We start from the raw sequence: 13,510 nt of genomic DNA, 5'->3' as shown, positions 1-13,510 counted from the left end.
TCTACCCAACAAAACGGACGAACTCCTTCTGCTCTCTCGGACAAATAAGGATTCCTCACACTCTGCTGTTCTGTGTTTCACGGAAACCTGGCTGAATGACGCCATACCGGACAGCGTGCTCCATCTGCCGGACTTTCAGCTGTTTAGAGCGGATCGCGACGCAGAATCAACGGGAAAATCGCGCGGCGGCGGGACATGCTTTTACATCAATGAACGCTGGTGTACAGATGTAACTGTATTAAAGAAGATGTGCTGTCCAGATCTAGAAATGCAGTTTTTCAACTGAAAGCCATTCTATTCGCCGCGGGAGTTTCACTCGTTCATTCTGGTGAATGTTTACATCCCTCCACAAGCGCACGTAGGTCTGGCTTTACAGAAACTCGCTGATAAGATCACAGAGACAGAACAACAACACCCAGACTCTGTTTTAATCATTCTTGGGGACTTTAATAAAGCCAATCTCTCCCATGAACTGCCAAATCTAAGGTGAAAGTGATCTGTGCAATCTTTAACTTTTATTTTTATAGATTTTTGAAAGTAGAGATGCAGCAGCTTGTTTATGAGATTTGGGAGGCTCTTATTTTGCAATTCCACATCAGACTGTTCTGAAACGATGCAGCTGACATTGTGGCAAGGTGTACTCTCAATCTGAGTTGAAAGTCGTCTGTGCAATCTATAACTTTTATTTTTATAGATTTTTGAATGAAGAGATGCAGCATCTCATTTATGATATTTGGGGGGCTCTTATTCTGTAATTACACATCAGACAGTCCTGAAACGATGCAGCTGACATTGTGGTAAAGTGTACTCTCAATCTGAGGTGAAAGTGGCCTGTGCAATCTATAACGTTTTTAACCCTTTCACGCATAGTGGTCACTACAGTGGACAGCTATTAAAAAAGCATTTTCTTGAATTTGCACGGGTTTTTATGGCAAAGTTGCACATCAATCTCTTCATTGGACCCTGGTGCATCATCCTATAAATTGCAACCAAGTGGCAAGCTTTTGTGTTTTGATTTTTCCCCCTCCAAACCAAGATGGCCAAGGGTCAGTCAGACATGCCAAGTTGCTCCAGAATATCCACCCATTCCTTCTATCCTAGGAGACTCTTGTAGGTAAAAAAAAATATTGCAGCATAAAGCAATATCTAATGAGTCATATCACAGTAAAATTTTCCAAGTTTTGATTTTAGATTGAGAGAAAACTCTGATTAATCACATGTCCACTGTAGTGGACGTCATGCATGCAATGGCTATATTTCAGCTACAATTCATAATTATAATGTGAATATTGTTTTTGAAATTTAAAACTTAAAAACTTTATATGCATTGACTTTTTCTACTGTAAATAAATGTATTTGTATTATTAGAATGTAATTTTCATTGACATCGAAAAAAGTCATGTGATTACATAATGTATGACACTTGTAATGCATTACTTTACTTGTTAGATCAAAAAGTAATCTGATTTTATAATGCATGTTATTGTAATGCGTTTTTTACTAATAACATCAAAAAGTAATCTGATTACGTAATGCATGTTACTTTTAATGCGTTTCTTTACTCATAACATCAAAAAGTAATCTGATTACATAATGCATGTTACTTGTAATGCGTTTCCTTTCTCATAACATCAAAAAGTAATCTGATTATGTAATGTGCGTTATTGTAATGCGTTTTTTTACTCATAACATCAAAAAGTAATCTGATTACGTAATGCATGTTACTTGTAATGCGTTTCTTTACTCGTTACATCTAAAAGTAATCTGATTAGGTAATGCACATTACTTGTAGTTACTTACTTGTTAGATCAAAAAGTAATCTGATAAGGTAATGCATGTTACTTGTAACACATTACTTTACTTGTAACATCAAAAAAGTAATCTGAATGGGTTATGCATGTTACTTGTTAGGCGTTACCCCCAACACTGATAATTTCAGATGAGATTGAAAAAACGTATCGCTAGGTTTTCTCAGAGGAGGGCTATGATATAAATGTGCATGTCCATCTTGAACATAATCATAATTATCAGCTAATAAGGGTAAATCTCCATACTCTGGTGCACTGGAGGGAGCATCTGAGTGGTTTCCACAGTTGTACCTTGACAGGCTGTAGAAAATTCTGATGGAATCACGTCCTCATGTTCTGATATCATAGATACGCGAAGTGCAACTTGTATGAAGTTGTATGAAGCCATTGAAATATTTTGCATTTATATTTTTTGCATATATTTTATAGTTTTCACATTATTTGATATAATTGCATTGATTAGTTTGTTAAATTCACATACTTTATCTGTTTGATTATTGTCTTATATTTAATACAGTATATCTTCAGTTTAAACCATCCGCATGCTGTCCACTCAAGTGGACATCTGAAGATCTCTTTGAAAAATTTGTAAAAAAATAAAATAAAAATCAATTCTTGTTTTTCATGCCCTAAGAGCAATAAAAACACATAGGGAAAAAATCCTGACTGAGGTTATCATAATTCATGCATGAAAGGGTTAAATATAAATTTTTAAAAGGAGAGATGCAGCAGCTTATTTATGAGATTTGGGAGGCTCTTATTTTTATAATTCAACATCAGACTGTCCTGAAACGATGCAGCTGACGTTGTGGCAAGATGTACTGTCAATCTGAGGTGAAAGTGGCCTGTGCAATCTATAACTTTTTTTAATATACATTTTTGAAAGTAACAGATGCAGCAGATTTTTTTTTAGATTTGGGAGGCTTTTATTTTGTAATTACACATCAGACTGTCCTAAAACGATGCAGTTGACATTGTGGCAATGTGTACTCTCAATCTGAGGTGAAAGTGGTCTGTGCAATCTATAACTTTTATTTTTATACATTTTTGAAAGTAGTGATGCAGCAGATTATTTTTGAGATTTGGGAGGCTCTTATTTTGTAATTACACATCAGACTGTCCTGAAATGATGCAGTTGACATTGTGGCAAGGTGTACTGTCAATCTGAGGTGAAAGTGGTCTGTGCAATCTATAACTTTTATTTTATAGATTTTTGAAAGTAGAGATGCAGCAGCTTGTTTATGAGATTTGGGAGGCTCTTATTTTGCAATTCCACATCAGACTGTCCTGAAACGATGCAGCTAACATTGTGGCAAGGTGTACTCTAAATCTGAGGTGAAAGTGGTCTGTGCAATCTATAACTTTTATTTTTATAGATTTTTGAATGTAGAGATGCAGCATCTCATTTATGATATTTGGGGGACTCTTATTCTGTAATTACACATCAGACAGTCCTGAAACGATGCAGCTGACATTGTGGTAAGGTGTACTCTCAATCTGAGGTGAAAGTGGTCTGTGCAATCTATAACTTTTATTTTTATAGATTTTTGAAAGTAGAGATGCAGCAGCTTGTTTATTAGATTTGGGAGGCTCTTATTTTGTAATTCCAAATCAGACTGTCCTGAAAAGATGCAGCTGACATTGTGGCAAGGTGTACTCTCAATCTGAGGTGAAAGTGGCCTGTGCAATCTATAACTTTTTTTAATATATATTTTTTAAAGTAGAGATGCAGCAGCTTTTTTTTTTTTAGATTTGGGAGGCTCCTATTTTGTAATTACGCATCAGACTGTTCTGAAACGATGCAGCTGACATTGTGGCAAGGTGTACTCTCAATATGAGGTGAAAGTGGCCTGTGCAATCTATAACTTTTTTTAATATACATTTTAGAAAGTAGAGATGCAGCAGCTTTTTTTTTTTTTAGATTTGGGAGGCTCCTATTTTGTAATTACGCATCAGACTGTTCTGAAACGATGCAGCTGACATTGTGGCATGGTGTACTCTCAATTTGAGGTGAAAATCGTCTGCAATCTATAACTTTTATTTTTATTGATTTTTGAATGCAGATGCAGCATCTCATTTATGATATTTGGGGGGTTCTTATTCTGTAATTACACATCAGACAGTCCTGAAACGATGCAGCTGACATTGTGGTAAGGTGTACTCTCAATCTGAGGTGAAAGTGGTCTGTGCAATCTATAACTTTTTTAAATATACATTTTTAAAAGGAGAGATGCAGCAGCTTATTTATGAGATTTTGGAGGCTCTTATTTTGTAATTCAACATCAGACTGTCCCGAAACGATGCAGCTGAGATTGTGGCAAGGTGTACTGTCAATATGAGGTTAAAGTGGCCTGTGCAATCTATAACTTTTTTAAATATACATTTTTAAAAGGAGAGATGCAGCAGCTTATTTATGAGATTTGGGAGGCTCTTATTTTGTAATTCCACATCAGACTGTCCTGAAACGATGCAGCTGAGATTGTGGCAAGGTGTACTGTCAATATGAGGTGAAAGTGGCCTGTGCAATCTATAACTTTTTTTAATATACATTTTTGAAAGTAGAGATGCAGCAGCTTATTTTTGAGATTTGGGAGGCTCCTATTTTGTAATTACACATCAGACTTTTCTGAAACGATGCAGCTGACATTGTGGCAAGGTGTACTCTCAATCTGAGGTGAAAGTGGCCTGTGCAATCAATAACTTTTATTTTTATAGATTTTTGAATGTAGAGATGCAGCATCTCATTTATGATAATTTGGGGGACTCTTATTCTGTAATTACACATCAGACAGTCCTGAAACGATGCAGCTGACATTGTGGCAAGGTGTACTCTCAATCTGAGGTTAAAGTGGCCTGTGCAATCTATAACTTATTTTTATAGATTTTTGAATGTAGAGATGAAGCAGCTTATTTATAATATTTGTGGGGCTCTTATTCTGTAATTACACATTATACTGTTCTGAAAAGATGCAGCTGACATTGTGGCAAGGTGTACTCTCAATCTGAGGTGAAAGTGGCCTGTGCAATCTATAACTTTTATTTTTATAGATTTTTGAATGTAGAGATGCAGCATCTCATTTATGATATTTGGGGGGCTCTTATTCTGTAATTACACATCAGACAGTCCTGAAACGATGCAGCTGACATTGTGGCAAGGTGTACTCTCAATCTGAGGTGATAGTGGCCTGTGCAATCTATAACTTTTATTTTTATAGATTTTTGAAAGTAGATGCAGCAGCATGCAGTTGACACTGTACTTCCTGTCTGATGTGGAACCAGTCTGTGCATTCTAGAACTTTTATTTTTATAGCTTTTCGAATGTAAGCATATATTATTGTTCTTATTTTGTAATATGAGTATTAGAGGGTTTTTATTTTGGTATTCAGCATCAGACAGTAACGGACTGTGTGTTGAGGGAAAAAAAGTAGCGTTCGCTGGAAGAGCACTGCATTCAGATCGGTATTACCGTAATACGCAGTTTATACGCAACCCTAGAAATAACGTGGCGGCTAGATTGACCGTGCTTTTCTACTTGGCGGCTGGCTTGACCGCAGTGAGAATTCTCACAAGCACATATAAACACTCATTTTCATGTGTATAATATATTCTTCTAATTGTTTTGTGCCGTTTCGCTGCAGTGTTTTAATGTGAAAGGCTGTAATTCCTCTATGTGGACTTCAAGTGTTCAGAGAATACATCGCGAGCTCGCGGCCAGTTGGCTGCCGCGAATATATCATGTTATTAAATTAAACAGTTCAGAAACATCTGAATTTAGCTATTGGTGTGTTCTAACGGGTAGATTGCGTGCAATCGCCGATATAATTTAATTTAAAAAGGTCTTAAATAAGAATAAATTCGCTCGTTGTGAGCTCCGTGGAGACCATGCTTCAGCTGACCAGCAGTGATTCTTCTCTCGTCTTTCCTACTGCTCTCTGCCGAGAAATCAATTATTAATGAGCCCTGACCCCTGCAATAATCAGATATGTTGGTTTAGCTTGTCAGTTTGAGGGAAATTGTATTATTTACTTGTATTTTTAACCGGTTTAAAAGTGAAACGAAACCCGACTCCTCCCCTAAATCTCTCTCGGCTATTGCAACTGTAGGGGCGCGATTTTTCTCAGACAATGTAAGTCTATGGGTAATGTATTTTTACATTAAAAAATTAATAAAAAAAAAAACTTTAAGTCTGATCACTCTGAAAAGATATAGCACACACCACCGCTCTATCCCGCAGGTGTCTGCCGAGTTTGGGGCTTGTGGCTTTAAAGCCCTAGGAGGAGATACGTTTGGAATTTAGTCTCAGAAAAATAAGAAGAAGGAGAAGTTTAAATAGCATAACAGTATGTTGGCTTTGCCAAGCCAACATAATTAGCAGTAGCATTACTAGCCCCGGCCCGACAGGTGTCGTAATACCAGTTTCGGCCATGGGAGGCGGTATGCGGGCAACATAACCACCAGCCAACCTGCAATACACAAATAACTCGCACGGCTTGTGGGCGTACTTATACCTGATGTCAATCGTGTGGAAAGTACAGCCCACTACTTCATTTCAGTTCAGGGAAGAGAGCGACTGAAGTCCTTGGCAAGAGACCACCACCACAAATCAAATCCGATAAGAAAAGGAGCCGAACCAGAGTAAACATCGGCACTGCTTTCAATCGCTGGAGACAACTGATGGACCTGAAAGAAATGAGGTTCGACACCGAACTTGCAACATTTCTTTTCGATTGGTAAGTTAGATGCTGTTAGTATTTCGCTAGAAGTTTGTTTTATATGTTTGTGTATTTTTTTTTCGGGAAGTTATAACATAGAAATGTGTCGAAGGCTGTTCTATAAACGTGCTAATGTTAGCGATGGCTAACCGTAGCTGCGTTTGATAATTAGCTAGCTATAACTTACCCATTTTTTTTATATCATAAGTAACCTGCTCTGTCTAGTCTGTTGGTCTCCGTGTCCTCTTTGCTTCGTGGTTTTTCTGTACGTGAGAAAATTGATGTGTGGCGTGAAAGCGTGTGAAAAGAGTCAATTGCGTGTGTCTCACGGTGAATGCTTGAGAGTTGGCAGCTCTGGTTACGTTGGTTGGCGCTAGCTTGGTCAACATCAGCTGTCTGATGTTGACCAATGATGTTGACAGAATGCTGTCTGTCAAATTAATTTAATTCCAATAATGTGTATTTACAACTCAATGTAATCTGAACAAAACGAATATGAACATATTCACTGGTAAAGGTGAAGGGGAGTAGCTTGAAGTCATGTTTCAAAATCACTTGACATCACCCAATGAATGTTCCGTCTTCTTATAGCAGCGGTTTTCAATTCCAGTCCTCGCGCCCCACTGCTCTGCATATTTTGCACGTTTCTCTTTGTTAACACACCTGATTCAGATAATCAGCTCGTTAGAAATGAAATCCGTGCATGAACTGTTTTTCAAATGTTCATTGCTCCCTACTCTCTGAGCAGGGGAAATCTGTTGAAGTTTACCTCACATCGAAACATTCATTCACTGATTTGTGCTGTGCAGCGTCTTTAAACATGGACAACTGTGACCATCATATACCTCTGTAAATCGATACAATTTAAATTCACGTCTTGCACACTTCAATGCACTTTGATTGGAACATATAGCTACGGTCGCTTCGAACTGGAATCATGGCTGAATATCCTGTGATGTCCACTTCGCAGGGCACTTATGTTCGAATAGAACAAATGTCTGAAGCGCTAAGAGAAACGTTCAAAATGTGCAGAGCAGTGGGGCGCGAGGACTGCAATTGAGAACCGCTGTCTTATAGGCTTCAGCTATGCTCTAGTGTTGTTGTGAAGGTAGGGGCGGAGCATAGAGACTATGCCGTTTCTCGTTTGTTACTCTAGAGTAGACCAATTCACTTTATTGAGGCATACTGCCCCCATCTGGTATGGAATGTGGAGTATGACTTGATTTTTTTGCCAGATATGACAGATGGCACCTTTAATGTGTTTATGAACAAAATTCAACTTTCAGGTTTGAATAAGAGTTTTTGCTGATAATCACTTACTGACATTTGATGAAGCAGTGGGGAATGCCCGTTACAGAAATTGTTAAAGTCACCTAACTTGATAACTTGGCAAAATGTGCGTGCTTTTATCAGTCACTAACAAGAAAACTGAACTCGGCATGTTTAACTTCATGAAACAGTATGTCAGATGACTTCCTGAGTAGCAAATGAGGAGTTTATGAAGCCCACGAGGAGTTTATGACTGTGTATGACTGCTGAATCATGTCAGGATGAGAGTTTAACATAACAAGTAAAGTATATTAATGATGAAGAACAAACCCTTAAATTTCTTAGTCTGGTTTAGAATATGAGCGGTTTAATAACTTACTTCTGTAATGGGCCTTGATACCTTACTAAGTCGTTTGTGTTGTTTCAAGCAGGTGTGCTGTACTTATCTAAAATCTACCGTAGCTGTGGACTGAGAACTGTAACTGCTGGAAATACCTACCCGTGGTTTGTTTAGAGATTTTTTTACAATTTGTAAATGGCAAAGCGGTTTGTGGTTACCCTGTTATTTATTTATCTAATTCAAAAACTATGAGCATGTTAGTGGCTATATTTTAAAGTTCCAAACTTATGTTCTGTGTCAACAAAATATTTAATTGTTTAAGCTACTAGAAATTGTTGAATGTTTTCTTTGATCTTAACAAATAGGTCACGCCAGGGAATTCACGATTTATGCTTATAATAATTATAATGTTAAAGGGTACATAACATACACAGTTTCACCTAATCTCATGTTAATCTTGAGTACTTATGGAGTAGTAGCCTACTGCATCCTTCATATCTCCAAAAAGTCTTTAGTTTTATCATATTTATAAATGAAAAATACAGCTTTCCGATTCTCTCCGGAAAAAGCCGAGCTCCTGGAGGCGTGCCTTCACTGAAATGAGGAGAACACACAAACGCACTTGCTACACTCCATTGCTGCCCCGGAAAAACAAACTGCATCCACTATTCGTGTAACGCTGGGTTCTTTGGGAAGCTGAACACGGAAAACTTTCCCTCATATCCAAAAACACACTTATTTGGGGACATTCTCAAATGAATCCTATGCAGCGCTGCCGACGATTTCCTGATGAAGCACGCTGATGTGCGCGGTCTCGCTCTCCTCTGGTCAACGTGTGCGCTGGCAGCTTTTCTGAGAGAAATGCTCATACAAGGAGTTCCACCATCGTCTACGTCATTAGATCCACGATCGAAAAAAAAAACTGCTGAAACTTGTACCAACCCAGAAGTAGGGATGGGACGGTATGAAAATTTAATATCACGATTATAGTGACTAAAATTATCACGATTATCAATATTATCACGGTTTTGTTGAAACGAGATGAAAGTGTTCAAAAATAGTTGATGCTCACACTGAAAACATTTCAGCAAGTTTTATATTTAATAATCAACAAACAACTAATAAAACAAGCAACTCTATGCACTTAATTTAAAGAAAGATTAAATTCTGTGGAATTTCCTTCCTTACAATGAAAAGTGTAGAAGCATAGAAAAGCATAGAAAAGTCACTGACTTTCGCCATTCCTTCTCGAAAAAAAACAAAAAAAACATTGTGCGCTGCGCTTGCGTCAGACTGTTGCTGGCTGGACATGATTTAATAGTGAGTTATTAAAACCGTGATAATCAAACACGGTTTTAATGATAATTCATTTTTAAACGATATTACTAACCTTCAGCACATTTTATCACGGTTATCAATAAAACCGGTTATCGTCCCATCCCTACCCAGAAGTAAGATTTTCAGCACAGAAATTCTTTGTCATTCGTTCATTTTTTTATTATTATTTTTTTTTTACTTTGGCCATGTTTAGCATGAGAATCCATCTCTTTAACACTGTGAACAACTCTGAATACATGAAACACCATTGTAGCCCCCCCCCCAACAATATGTTAATAATATTTTACATTTAACCTTATAAATTATGCCTTATTAAACAACATTACAAAGAAAAAAAATGTCTTAGTAAATTATAATGTATAGTCAAATTTAAACTTTTAATGATAAAACCAATGCAATGAAATTTACATTTTAAATTAAAAATTAAATTTTTTCAGAATTACATTTTCTTAAAAAAAAGGCATATACATTTTTAACCTATATGGTTAGATAACTAACAGTGTTTTCCATTCAAATGACTAATATTTTTACAGTTTAAGTTTTAAGTGGAAGAGTTTTTATTTAGACAATTGTGGCTAACCTCTCATCTTTAGAAGTACCTGTAACCAATTACATTTTGGCTGAATCTATGGTTAACGTGGTAACTGTTATATACATTATATATACTATACATTAATATTTAGTGACTAAATTCCATAAATTATGTTAAAAAAAGCACTTGTTGCCATCTTGCTTTTCAGCATATTTTTAAATATATGCTGACACAGATATGTATTGGCTTTGACACACTGCTATAGCCTACTTTCTCCTACCTGCGATGTCCCACAGCTGCAGCCAGACCGTCTCTGAGTCCCAGTTGAGAACTTTGAGCGCAAAATCCACTCCGATGGTCGCTCTGTAGTTAGTGGAGTACGTCTGATGCTTATAGCATTTGATGATGCTGGTCTTTCCCACTCCCAAATCACCGATGACTAGGACTTTGTAAAAATGCTCCTTCTGACTGTTATGCATCAATGAGGACATTTATGTATTCAGAGTTCATCACACTAACTAGTCATCTGTCACTGAACTTAAACTGGCACCGCCCAGGGCGTGGGAAAACTTGTGACCAGCTGTCAGACAAATTCTGTTTGCTCATGTGCACTAAATTACCTGCCATTCAGAGTTTGTTTACTCCTGATGACAGAATCCAACATATCTGTCTGTCTGTCTGTCTGTCTGTCATGTGTATGTACTCTTGCATAAAGAGAAAAAGAGAGAAGTACATAAAGGAGATGAAAGAGGGGGTGGAACTACATTCCACACTTAATCATGAAAACTGTGAAAATAACACAACCACGCAAACTCCAGTCTTGGAACACAGCATCTCCAAAGACCTTATTTTGTGATTATATGATTGTATGATTAAAGTAAAAAAAAAAAAAACATTTGTGATTGAACCCCCTTTAATAACACTCAGGTAAAACCAATATTTTTACACGCTTTGAAGAGAAATAAAAAAGGCTTATCCACACCATAAATAAAACCTCGAAGTAACAGAAATATTGCAAGTTACATTCGTCCCCCTGTAACAAAGCTTAATCCACTATGACCATCATATTGAACCAGCACAAAACGTTAGTAGAAAAATACATCACACACACAAGGCTGAAATCTACATTCTACGAATGTCTTATCAGAAAAGGCAAAGAGCAAAAAAATGCAAAAGACTTTTAGAAAATGTACAAAAGTTCTCAAAAGAACATTAAGCACTTATTTTAGCTAATGGCACTGCTTTGCATGCAAACATGTGACCTTAGTACATTACACCTATTCAAGAAGAATATTGCACATTGATTAAAAGAATAGATGTCTGTTGGTAGCAGGGCTCTGAACCGGTTCAAGGAACGGAAAGAAAACCGGAAACGAACGAAATTTTGACAGGAACAGAACCAGAAACAGAAACGAAATCAAATTTTATAGTTCTGAACAGAATCGAAAATTTGAAATGGCCATTAACCGGTTAATAATGTTATTTTATCGTTCCATTTAATATTTGAAATTTGCTGTCAATGAATCACAAATTCCAGTAGTACGCACTGACTAAATGTCCACTCAGCTGTGAACTCATCATAGGCAAGTCGCAATGGCAATGCACCGCTCATAGAGTTTATCTGAGGATAGTGTGAGATGAATTCAACAGATCACACACCTGCAGCACTTCTGTGAATGGAGAAAACTGAACAACGAACCCATATAGGCTTACATAAAAGAGGAATATAGGCATAGGCTATACACTAAATATATTTCACTTAAATCATATTGACAGATTAACGCAACGAAAGAAAAAGTGTGCTAAATTACGGTTCATTGTGACACTGTCCAAAGTTTTCGGAAAGGAAAACGAAACTGCAGGGAGAAGTTTTCTTTATTTTGCAAAAGCTTTACAGTTTTAATTATTTTGCAAAAGCTGACAGCTTTGAATGTCTTGCTTCTATATAATCAACCAGCTTTGGTATGACCATCGCGCTGACACAACATCATTTTGCTTTATTAAAGCCTGTACATTAACAAAATAAAATAGAGTTAAAGAAACAAATAAAAAGTTAGACTGCTCGTTGTACATGTTGCGTTCAGAGTGACCGCGCCTCACTGTGCTGATAAAGCCGATTTGAAGGATGATGTTTTATGTAGATAAAAGTACAAACACTATATAAATAAATAATATTTTAGCATACAGATACGTCAGGAACATGGAAACATTTGGTTTCGTGCTGAATGAGAGAGGTAGGCATCAGCTTCAGCTTAAATTAATTTGTTTTTGGGTTGACGTTTTTATAACCTAAACTTGTTTTGTTTTCGAGAGAAACTAATAGCTGTTTTTATAATGTTTGTAAACATTTTGCTTTAGACTACAGGCATTTTAGCTTTCATTATTTCGTAAAGTAATAGGGCTAATAAAATGTTAAATGCAGCAAATATTTTTAAATATTAAAAAAAAACTTTGATGCCTTTAAAGTGTTGATATATATATATTTAGTAGCCTACATTTGGCCTAAATCTAGAAAAGATGACTAACCACGGCGAGTTATTGACTAGGATCTCTATTTTTTCTTTTTCGAGTAAATAAAACGCTGTACTTTATTATTATTACATTACTATTATTGTAGGGAGTGAAATTTAAGGTTAAAATTAATGTTCTATAACTTTAAATAAGATATGAAGGTAATATCGCGAGAACAGAGACCCGCCATTAGAATCGCGGGATAGACTAGTCTGCGCGCACTCCGCGCAGTTATGAGAGGTAGATAGAGAGAGAGAGATGACGCACGCTGTGTAATCAGATGTGGCTAATTCCTAATGTTCACCTCTTCATGTTTAATAAATCAAGTGTTATAATCAGCCGAGCTCCCTGTCGGTGTCCTCCTTCCAACAAAGCCAACAACCTAGCGCGCACGGTAAGAACTGTAAAGCCTGCATATAGAAACGACACGCGTTACATTATAATTAGGCAAATTACAGACACATAATATTGTTTTTAAAAAATAACGTTATTAACCGATATTTTTTCCATCCGAACCGGTTTCGGAACAGTAATAATTCAGAGGAACGCAGGAACAGAAACGTTAAAATATCGATTCTGCTCGGAGTGAACCGATTGAATTTTCTTTTCGTTTTCAAGCCCTGGTTGGTAGGTACAATGTGCTTTCCTACTAAGTCTAAACAGTTCAACTTAAATAAGTTCATAAAGTTCATACAAAAATCCTATCTTTAATTGGAGACTTTCATGTGGTTTATAGGCTTTGTCAATGACAATTGTAATGCCCTCTGTGTAAGAATCATGTCCACAGTGTAATAACAATGGGAATTTTTTTTGGATCATATTATCTATGTATGGATTTGGAACAAAAGCCTAAGTGGTTTAAAAAAGGAAATTATTTGCAAATGGAATAATATTTTTGGAATAGACCCTGCATTATTGCTTTGTGTATAACCTGTTTACTTACATCATTGTTCAAATGTTTGGGGTCAAGAAGTTTTTTTTTTTTTAAGTGCCCCTATTA

General features: G+C 36.6%; 1 protein-coding gene across 1 annotated transcript in view; it reads right to left on the bottom strand.

Moving 5' to 3' along the window:
• Positions 1-10,756, bottom strand: part of LOC132132353 (ras-related protein Rab-38-like) — a 32,431-nt gene extending 21,675 nt beyond the window's left edge. The window contains exon 1 of the mRNA XM_059544729.1: positions 10,280-10,756. Coding sequence (XP_059400712.1) covers positions 10,280-10,490 — 211 coding nt within the window. The 5' untranslated portion in view covers positions 10,491-10,756. The remainder of the gene's footprint in view (positions 1-10,279) is intronic.
• Between the last annotated feature and the right edge of the window lie 2,754 nt (positions 10,757-13,510).

This window comes from Carassius carassius, chromosome 49 (assembly GCF_963082965.1).
Source record: "Carassius carassius chromosome 49, fCarCar2.1, whole genome shotgun sequence".
Classification (NCBI taxonomy): domain Eukaryota; kingdom Metazoa; phylum Chordata; class Actinopteri; order Cypriniformes; family Cyprinidae; genus Carassius; species Carassius carassius.
Note: the sequence above shows the minus strand (reverse complement) of the source record. Positions and strands in the feature narration are given on the sequence as shown.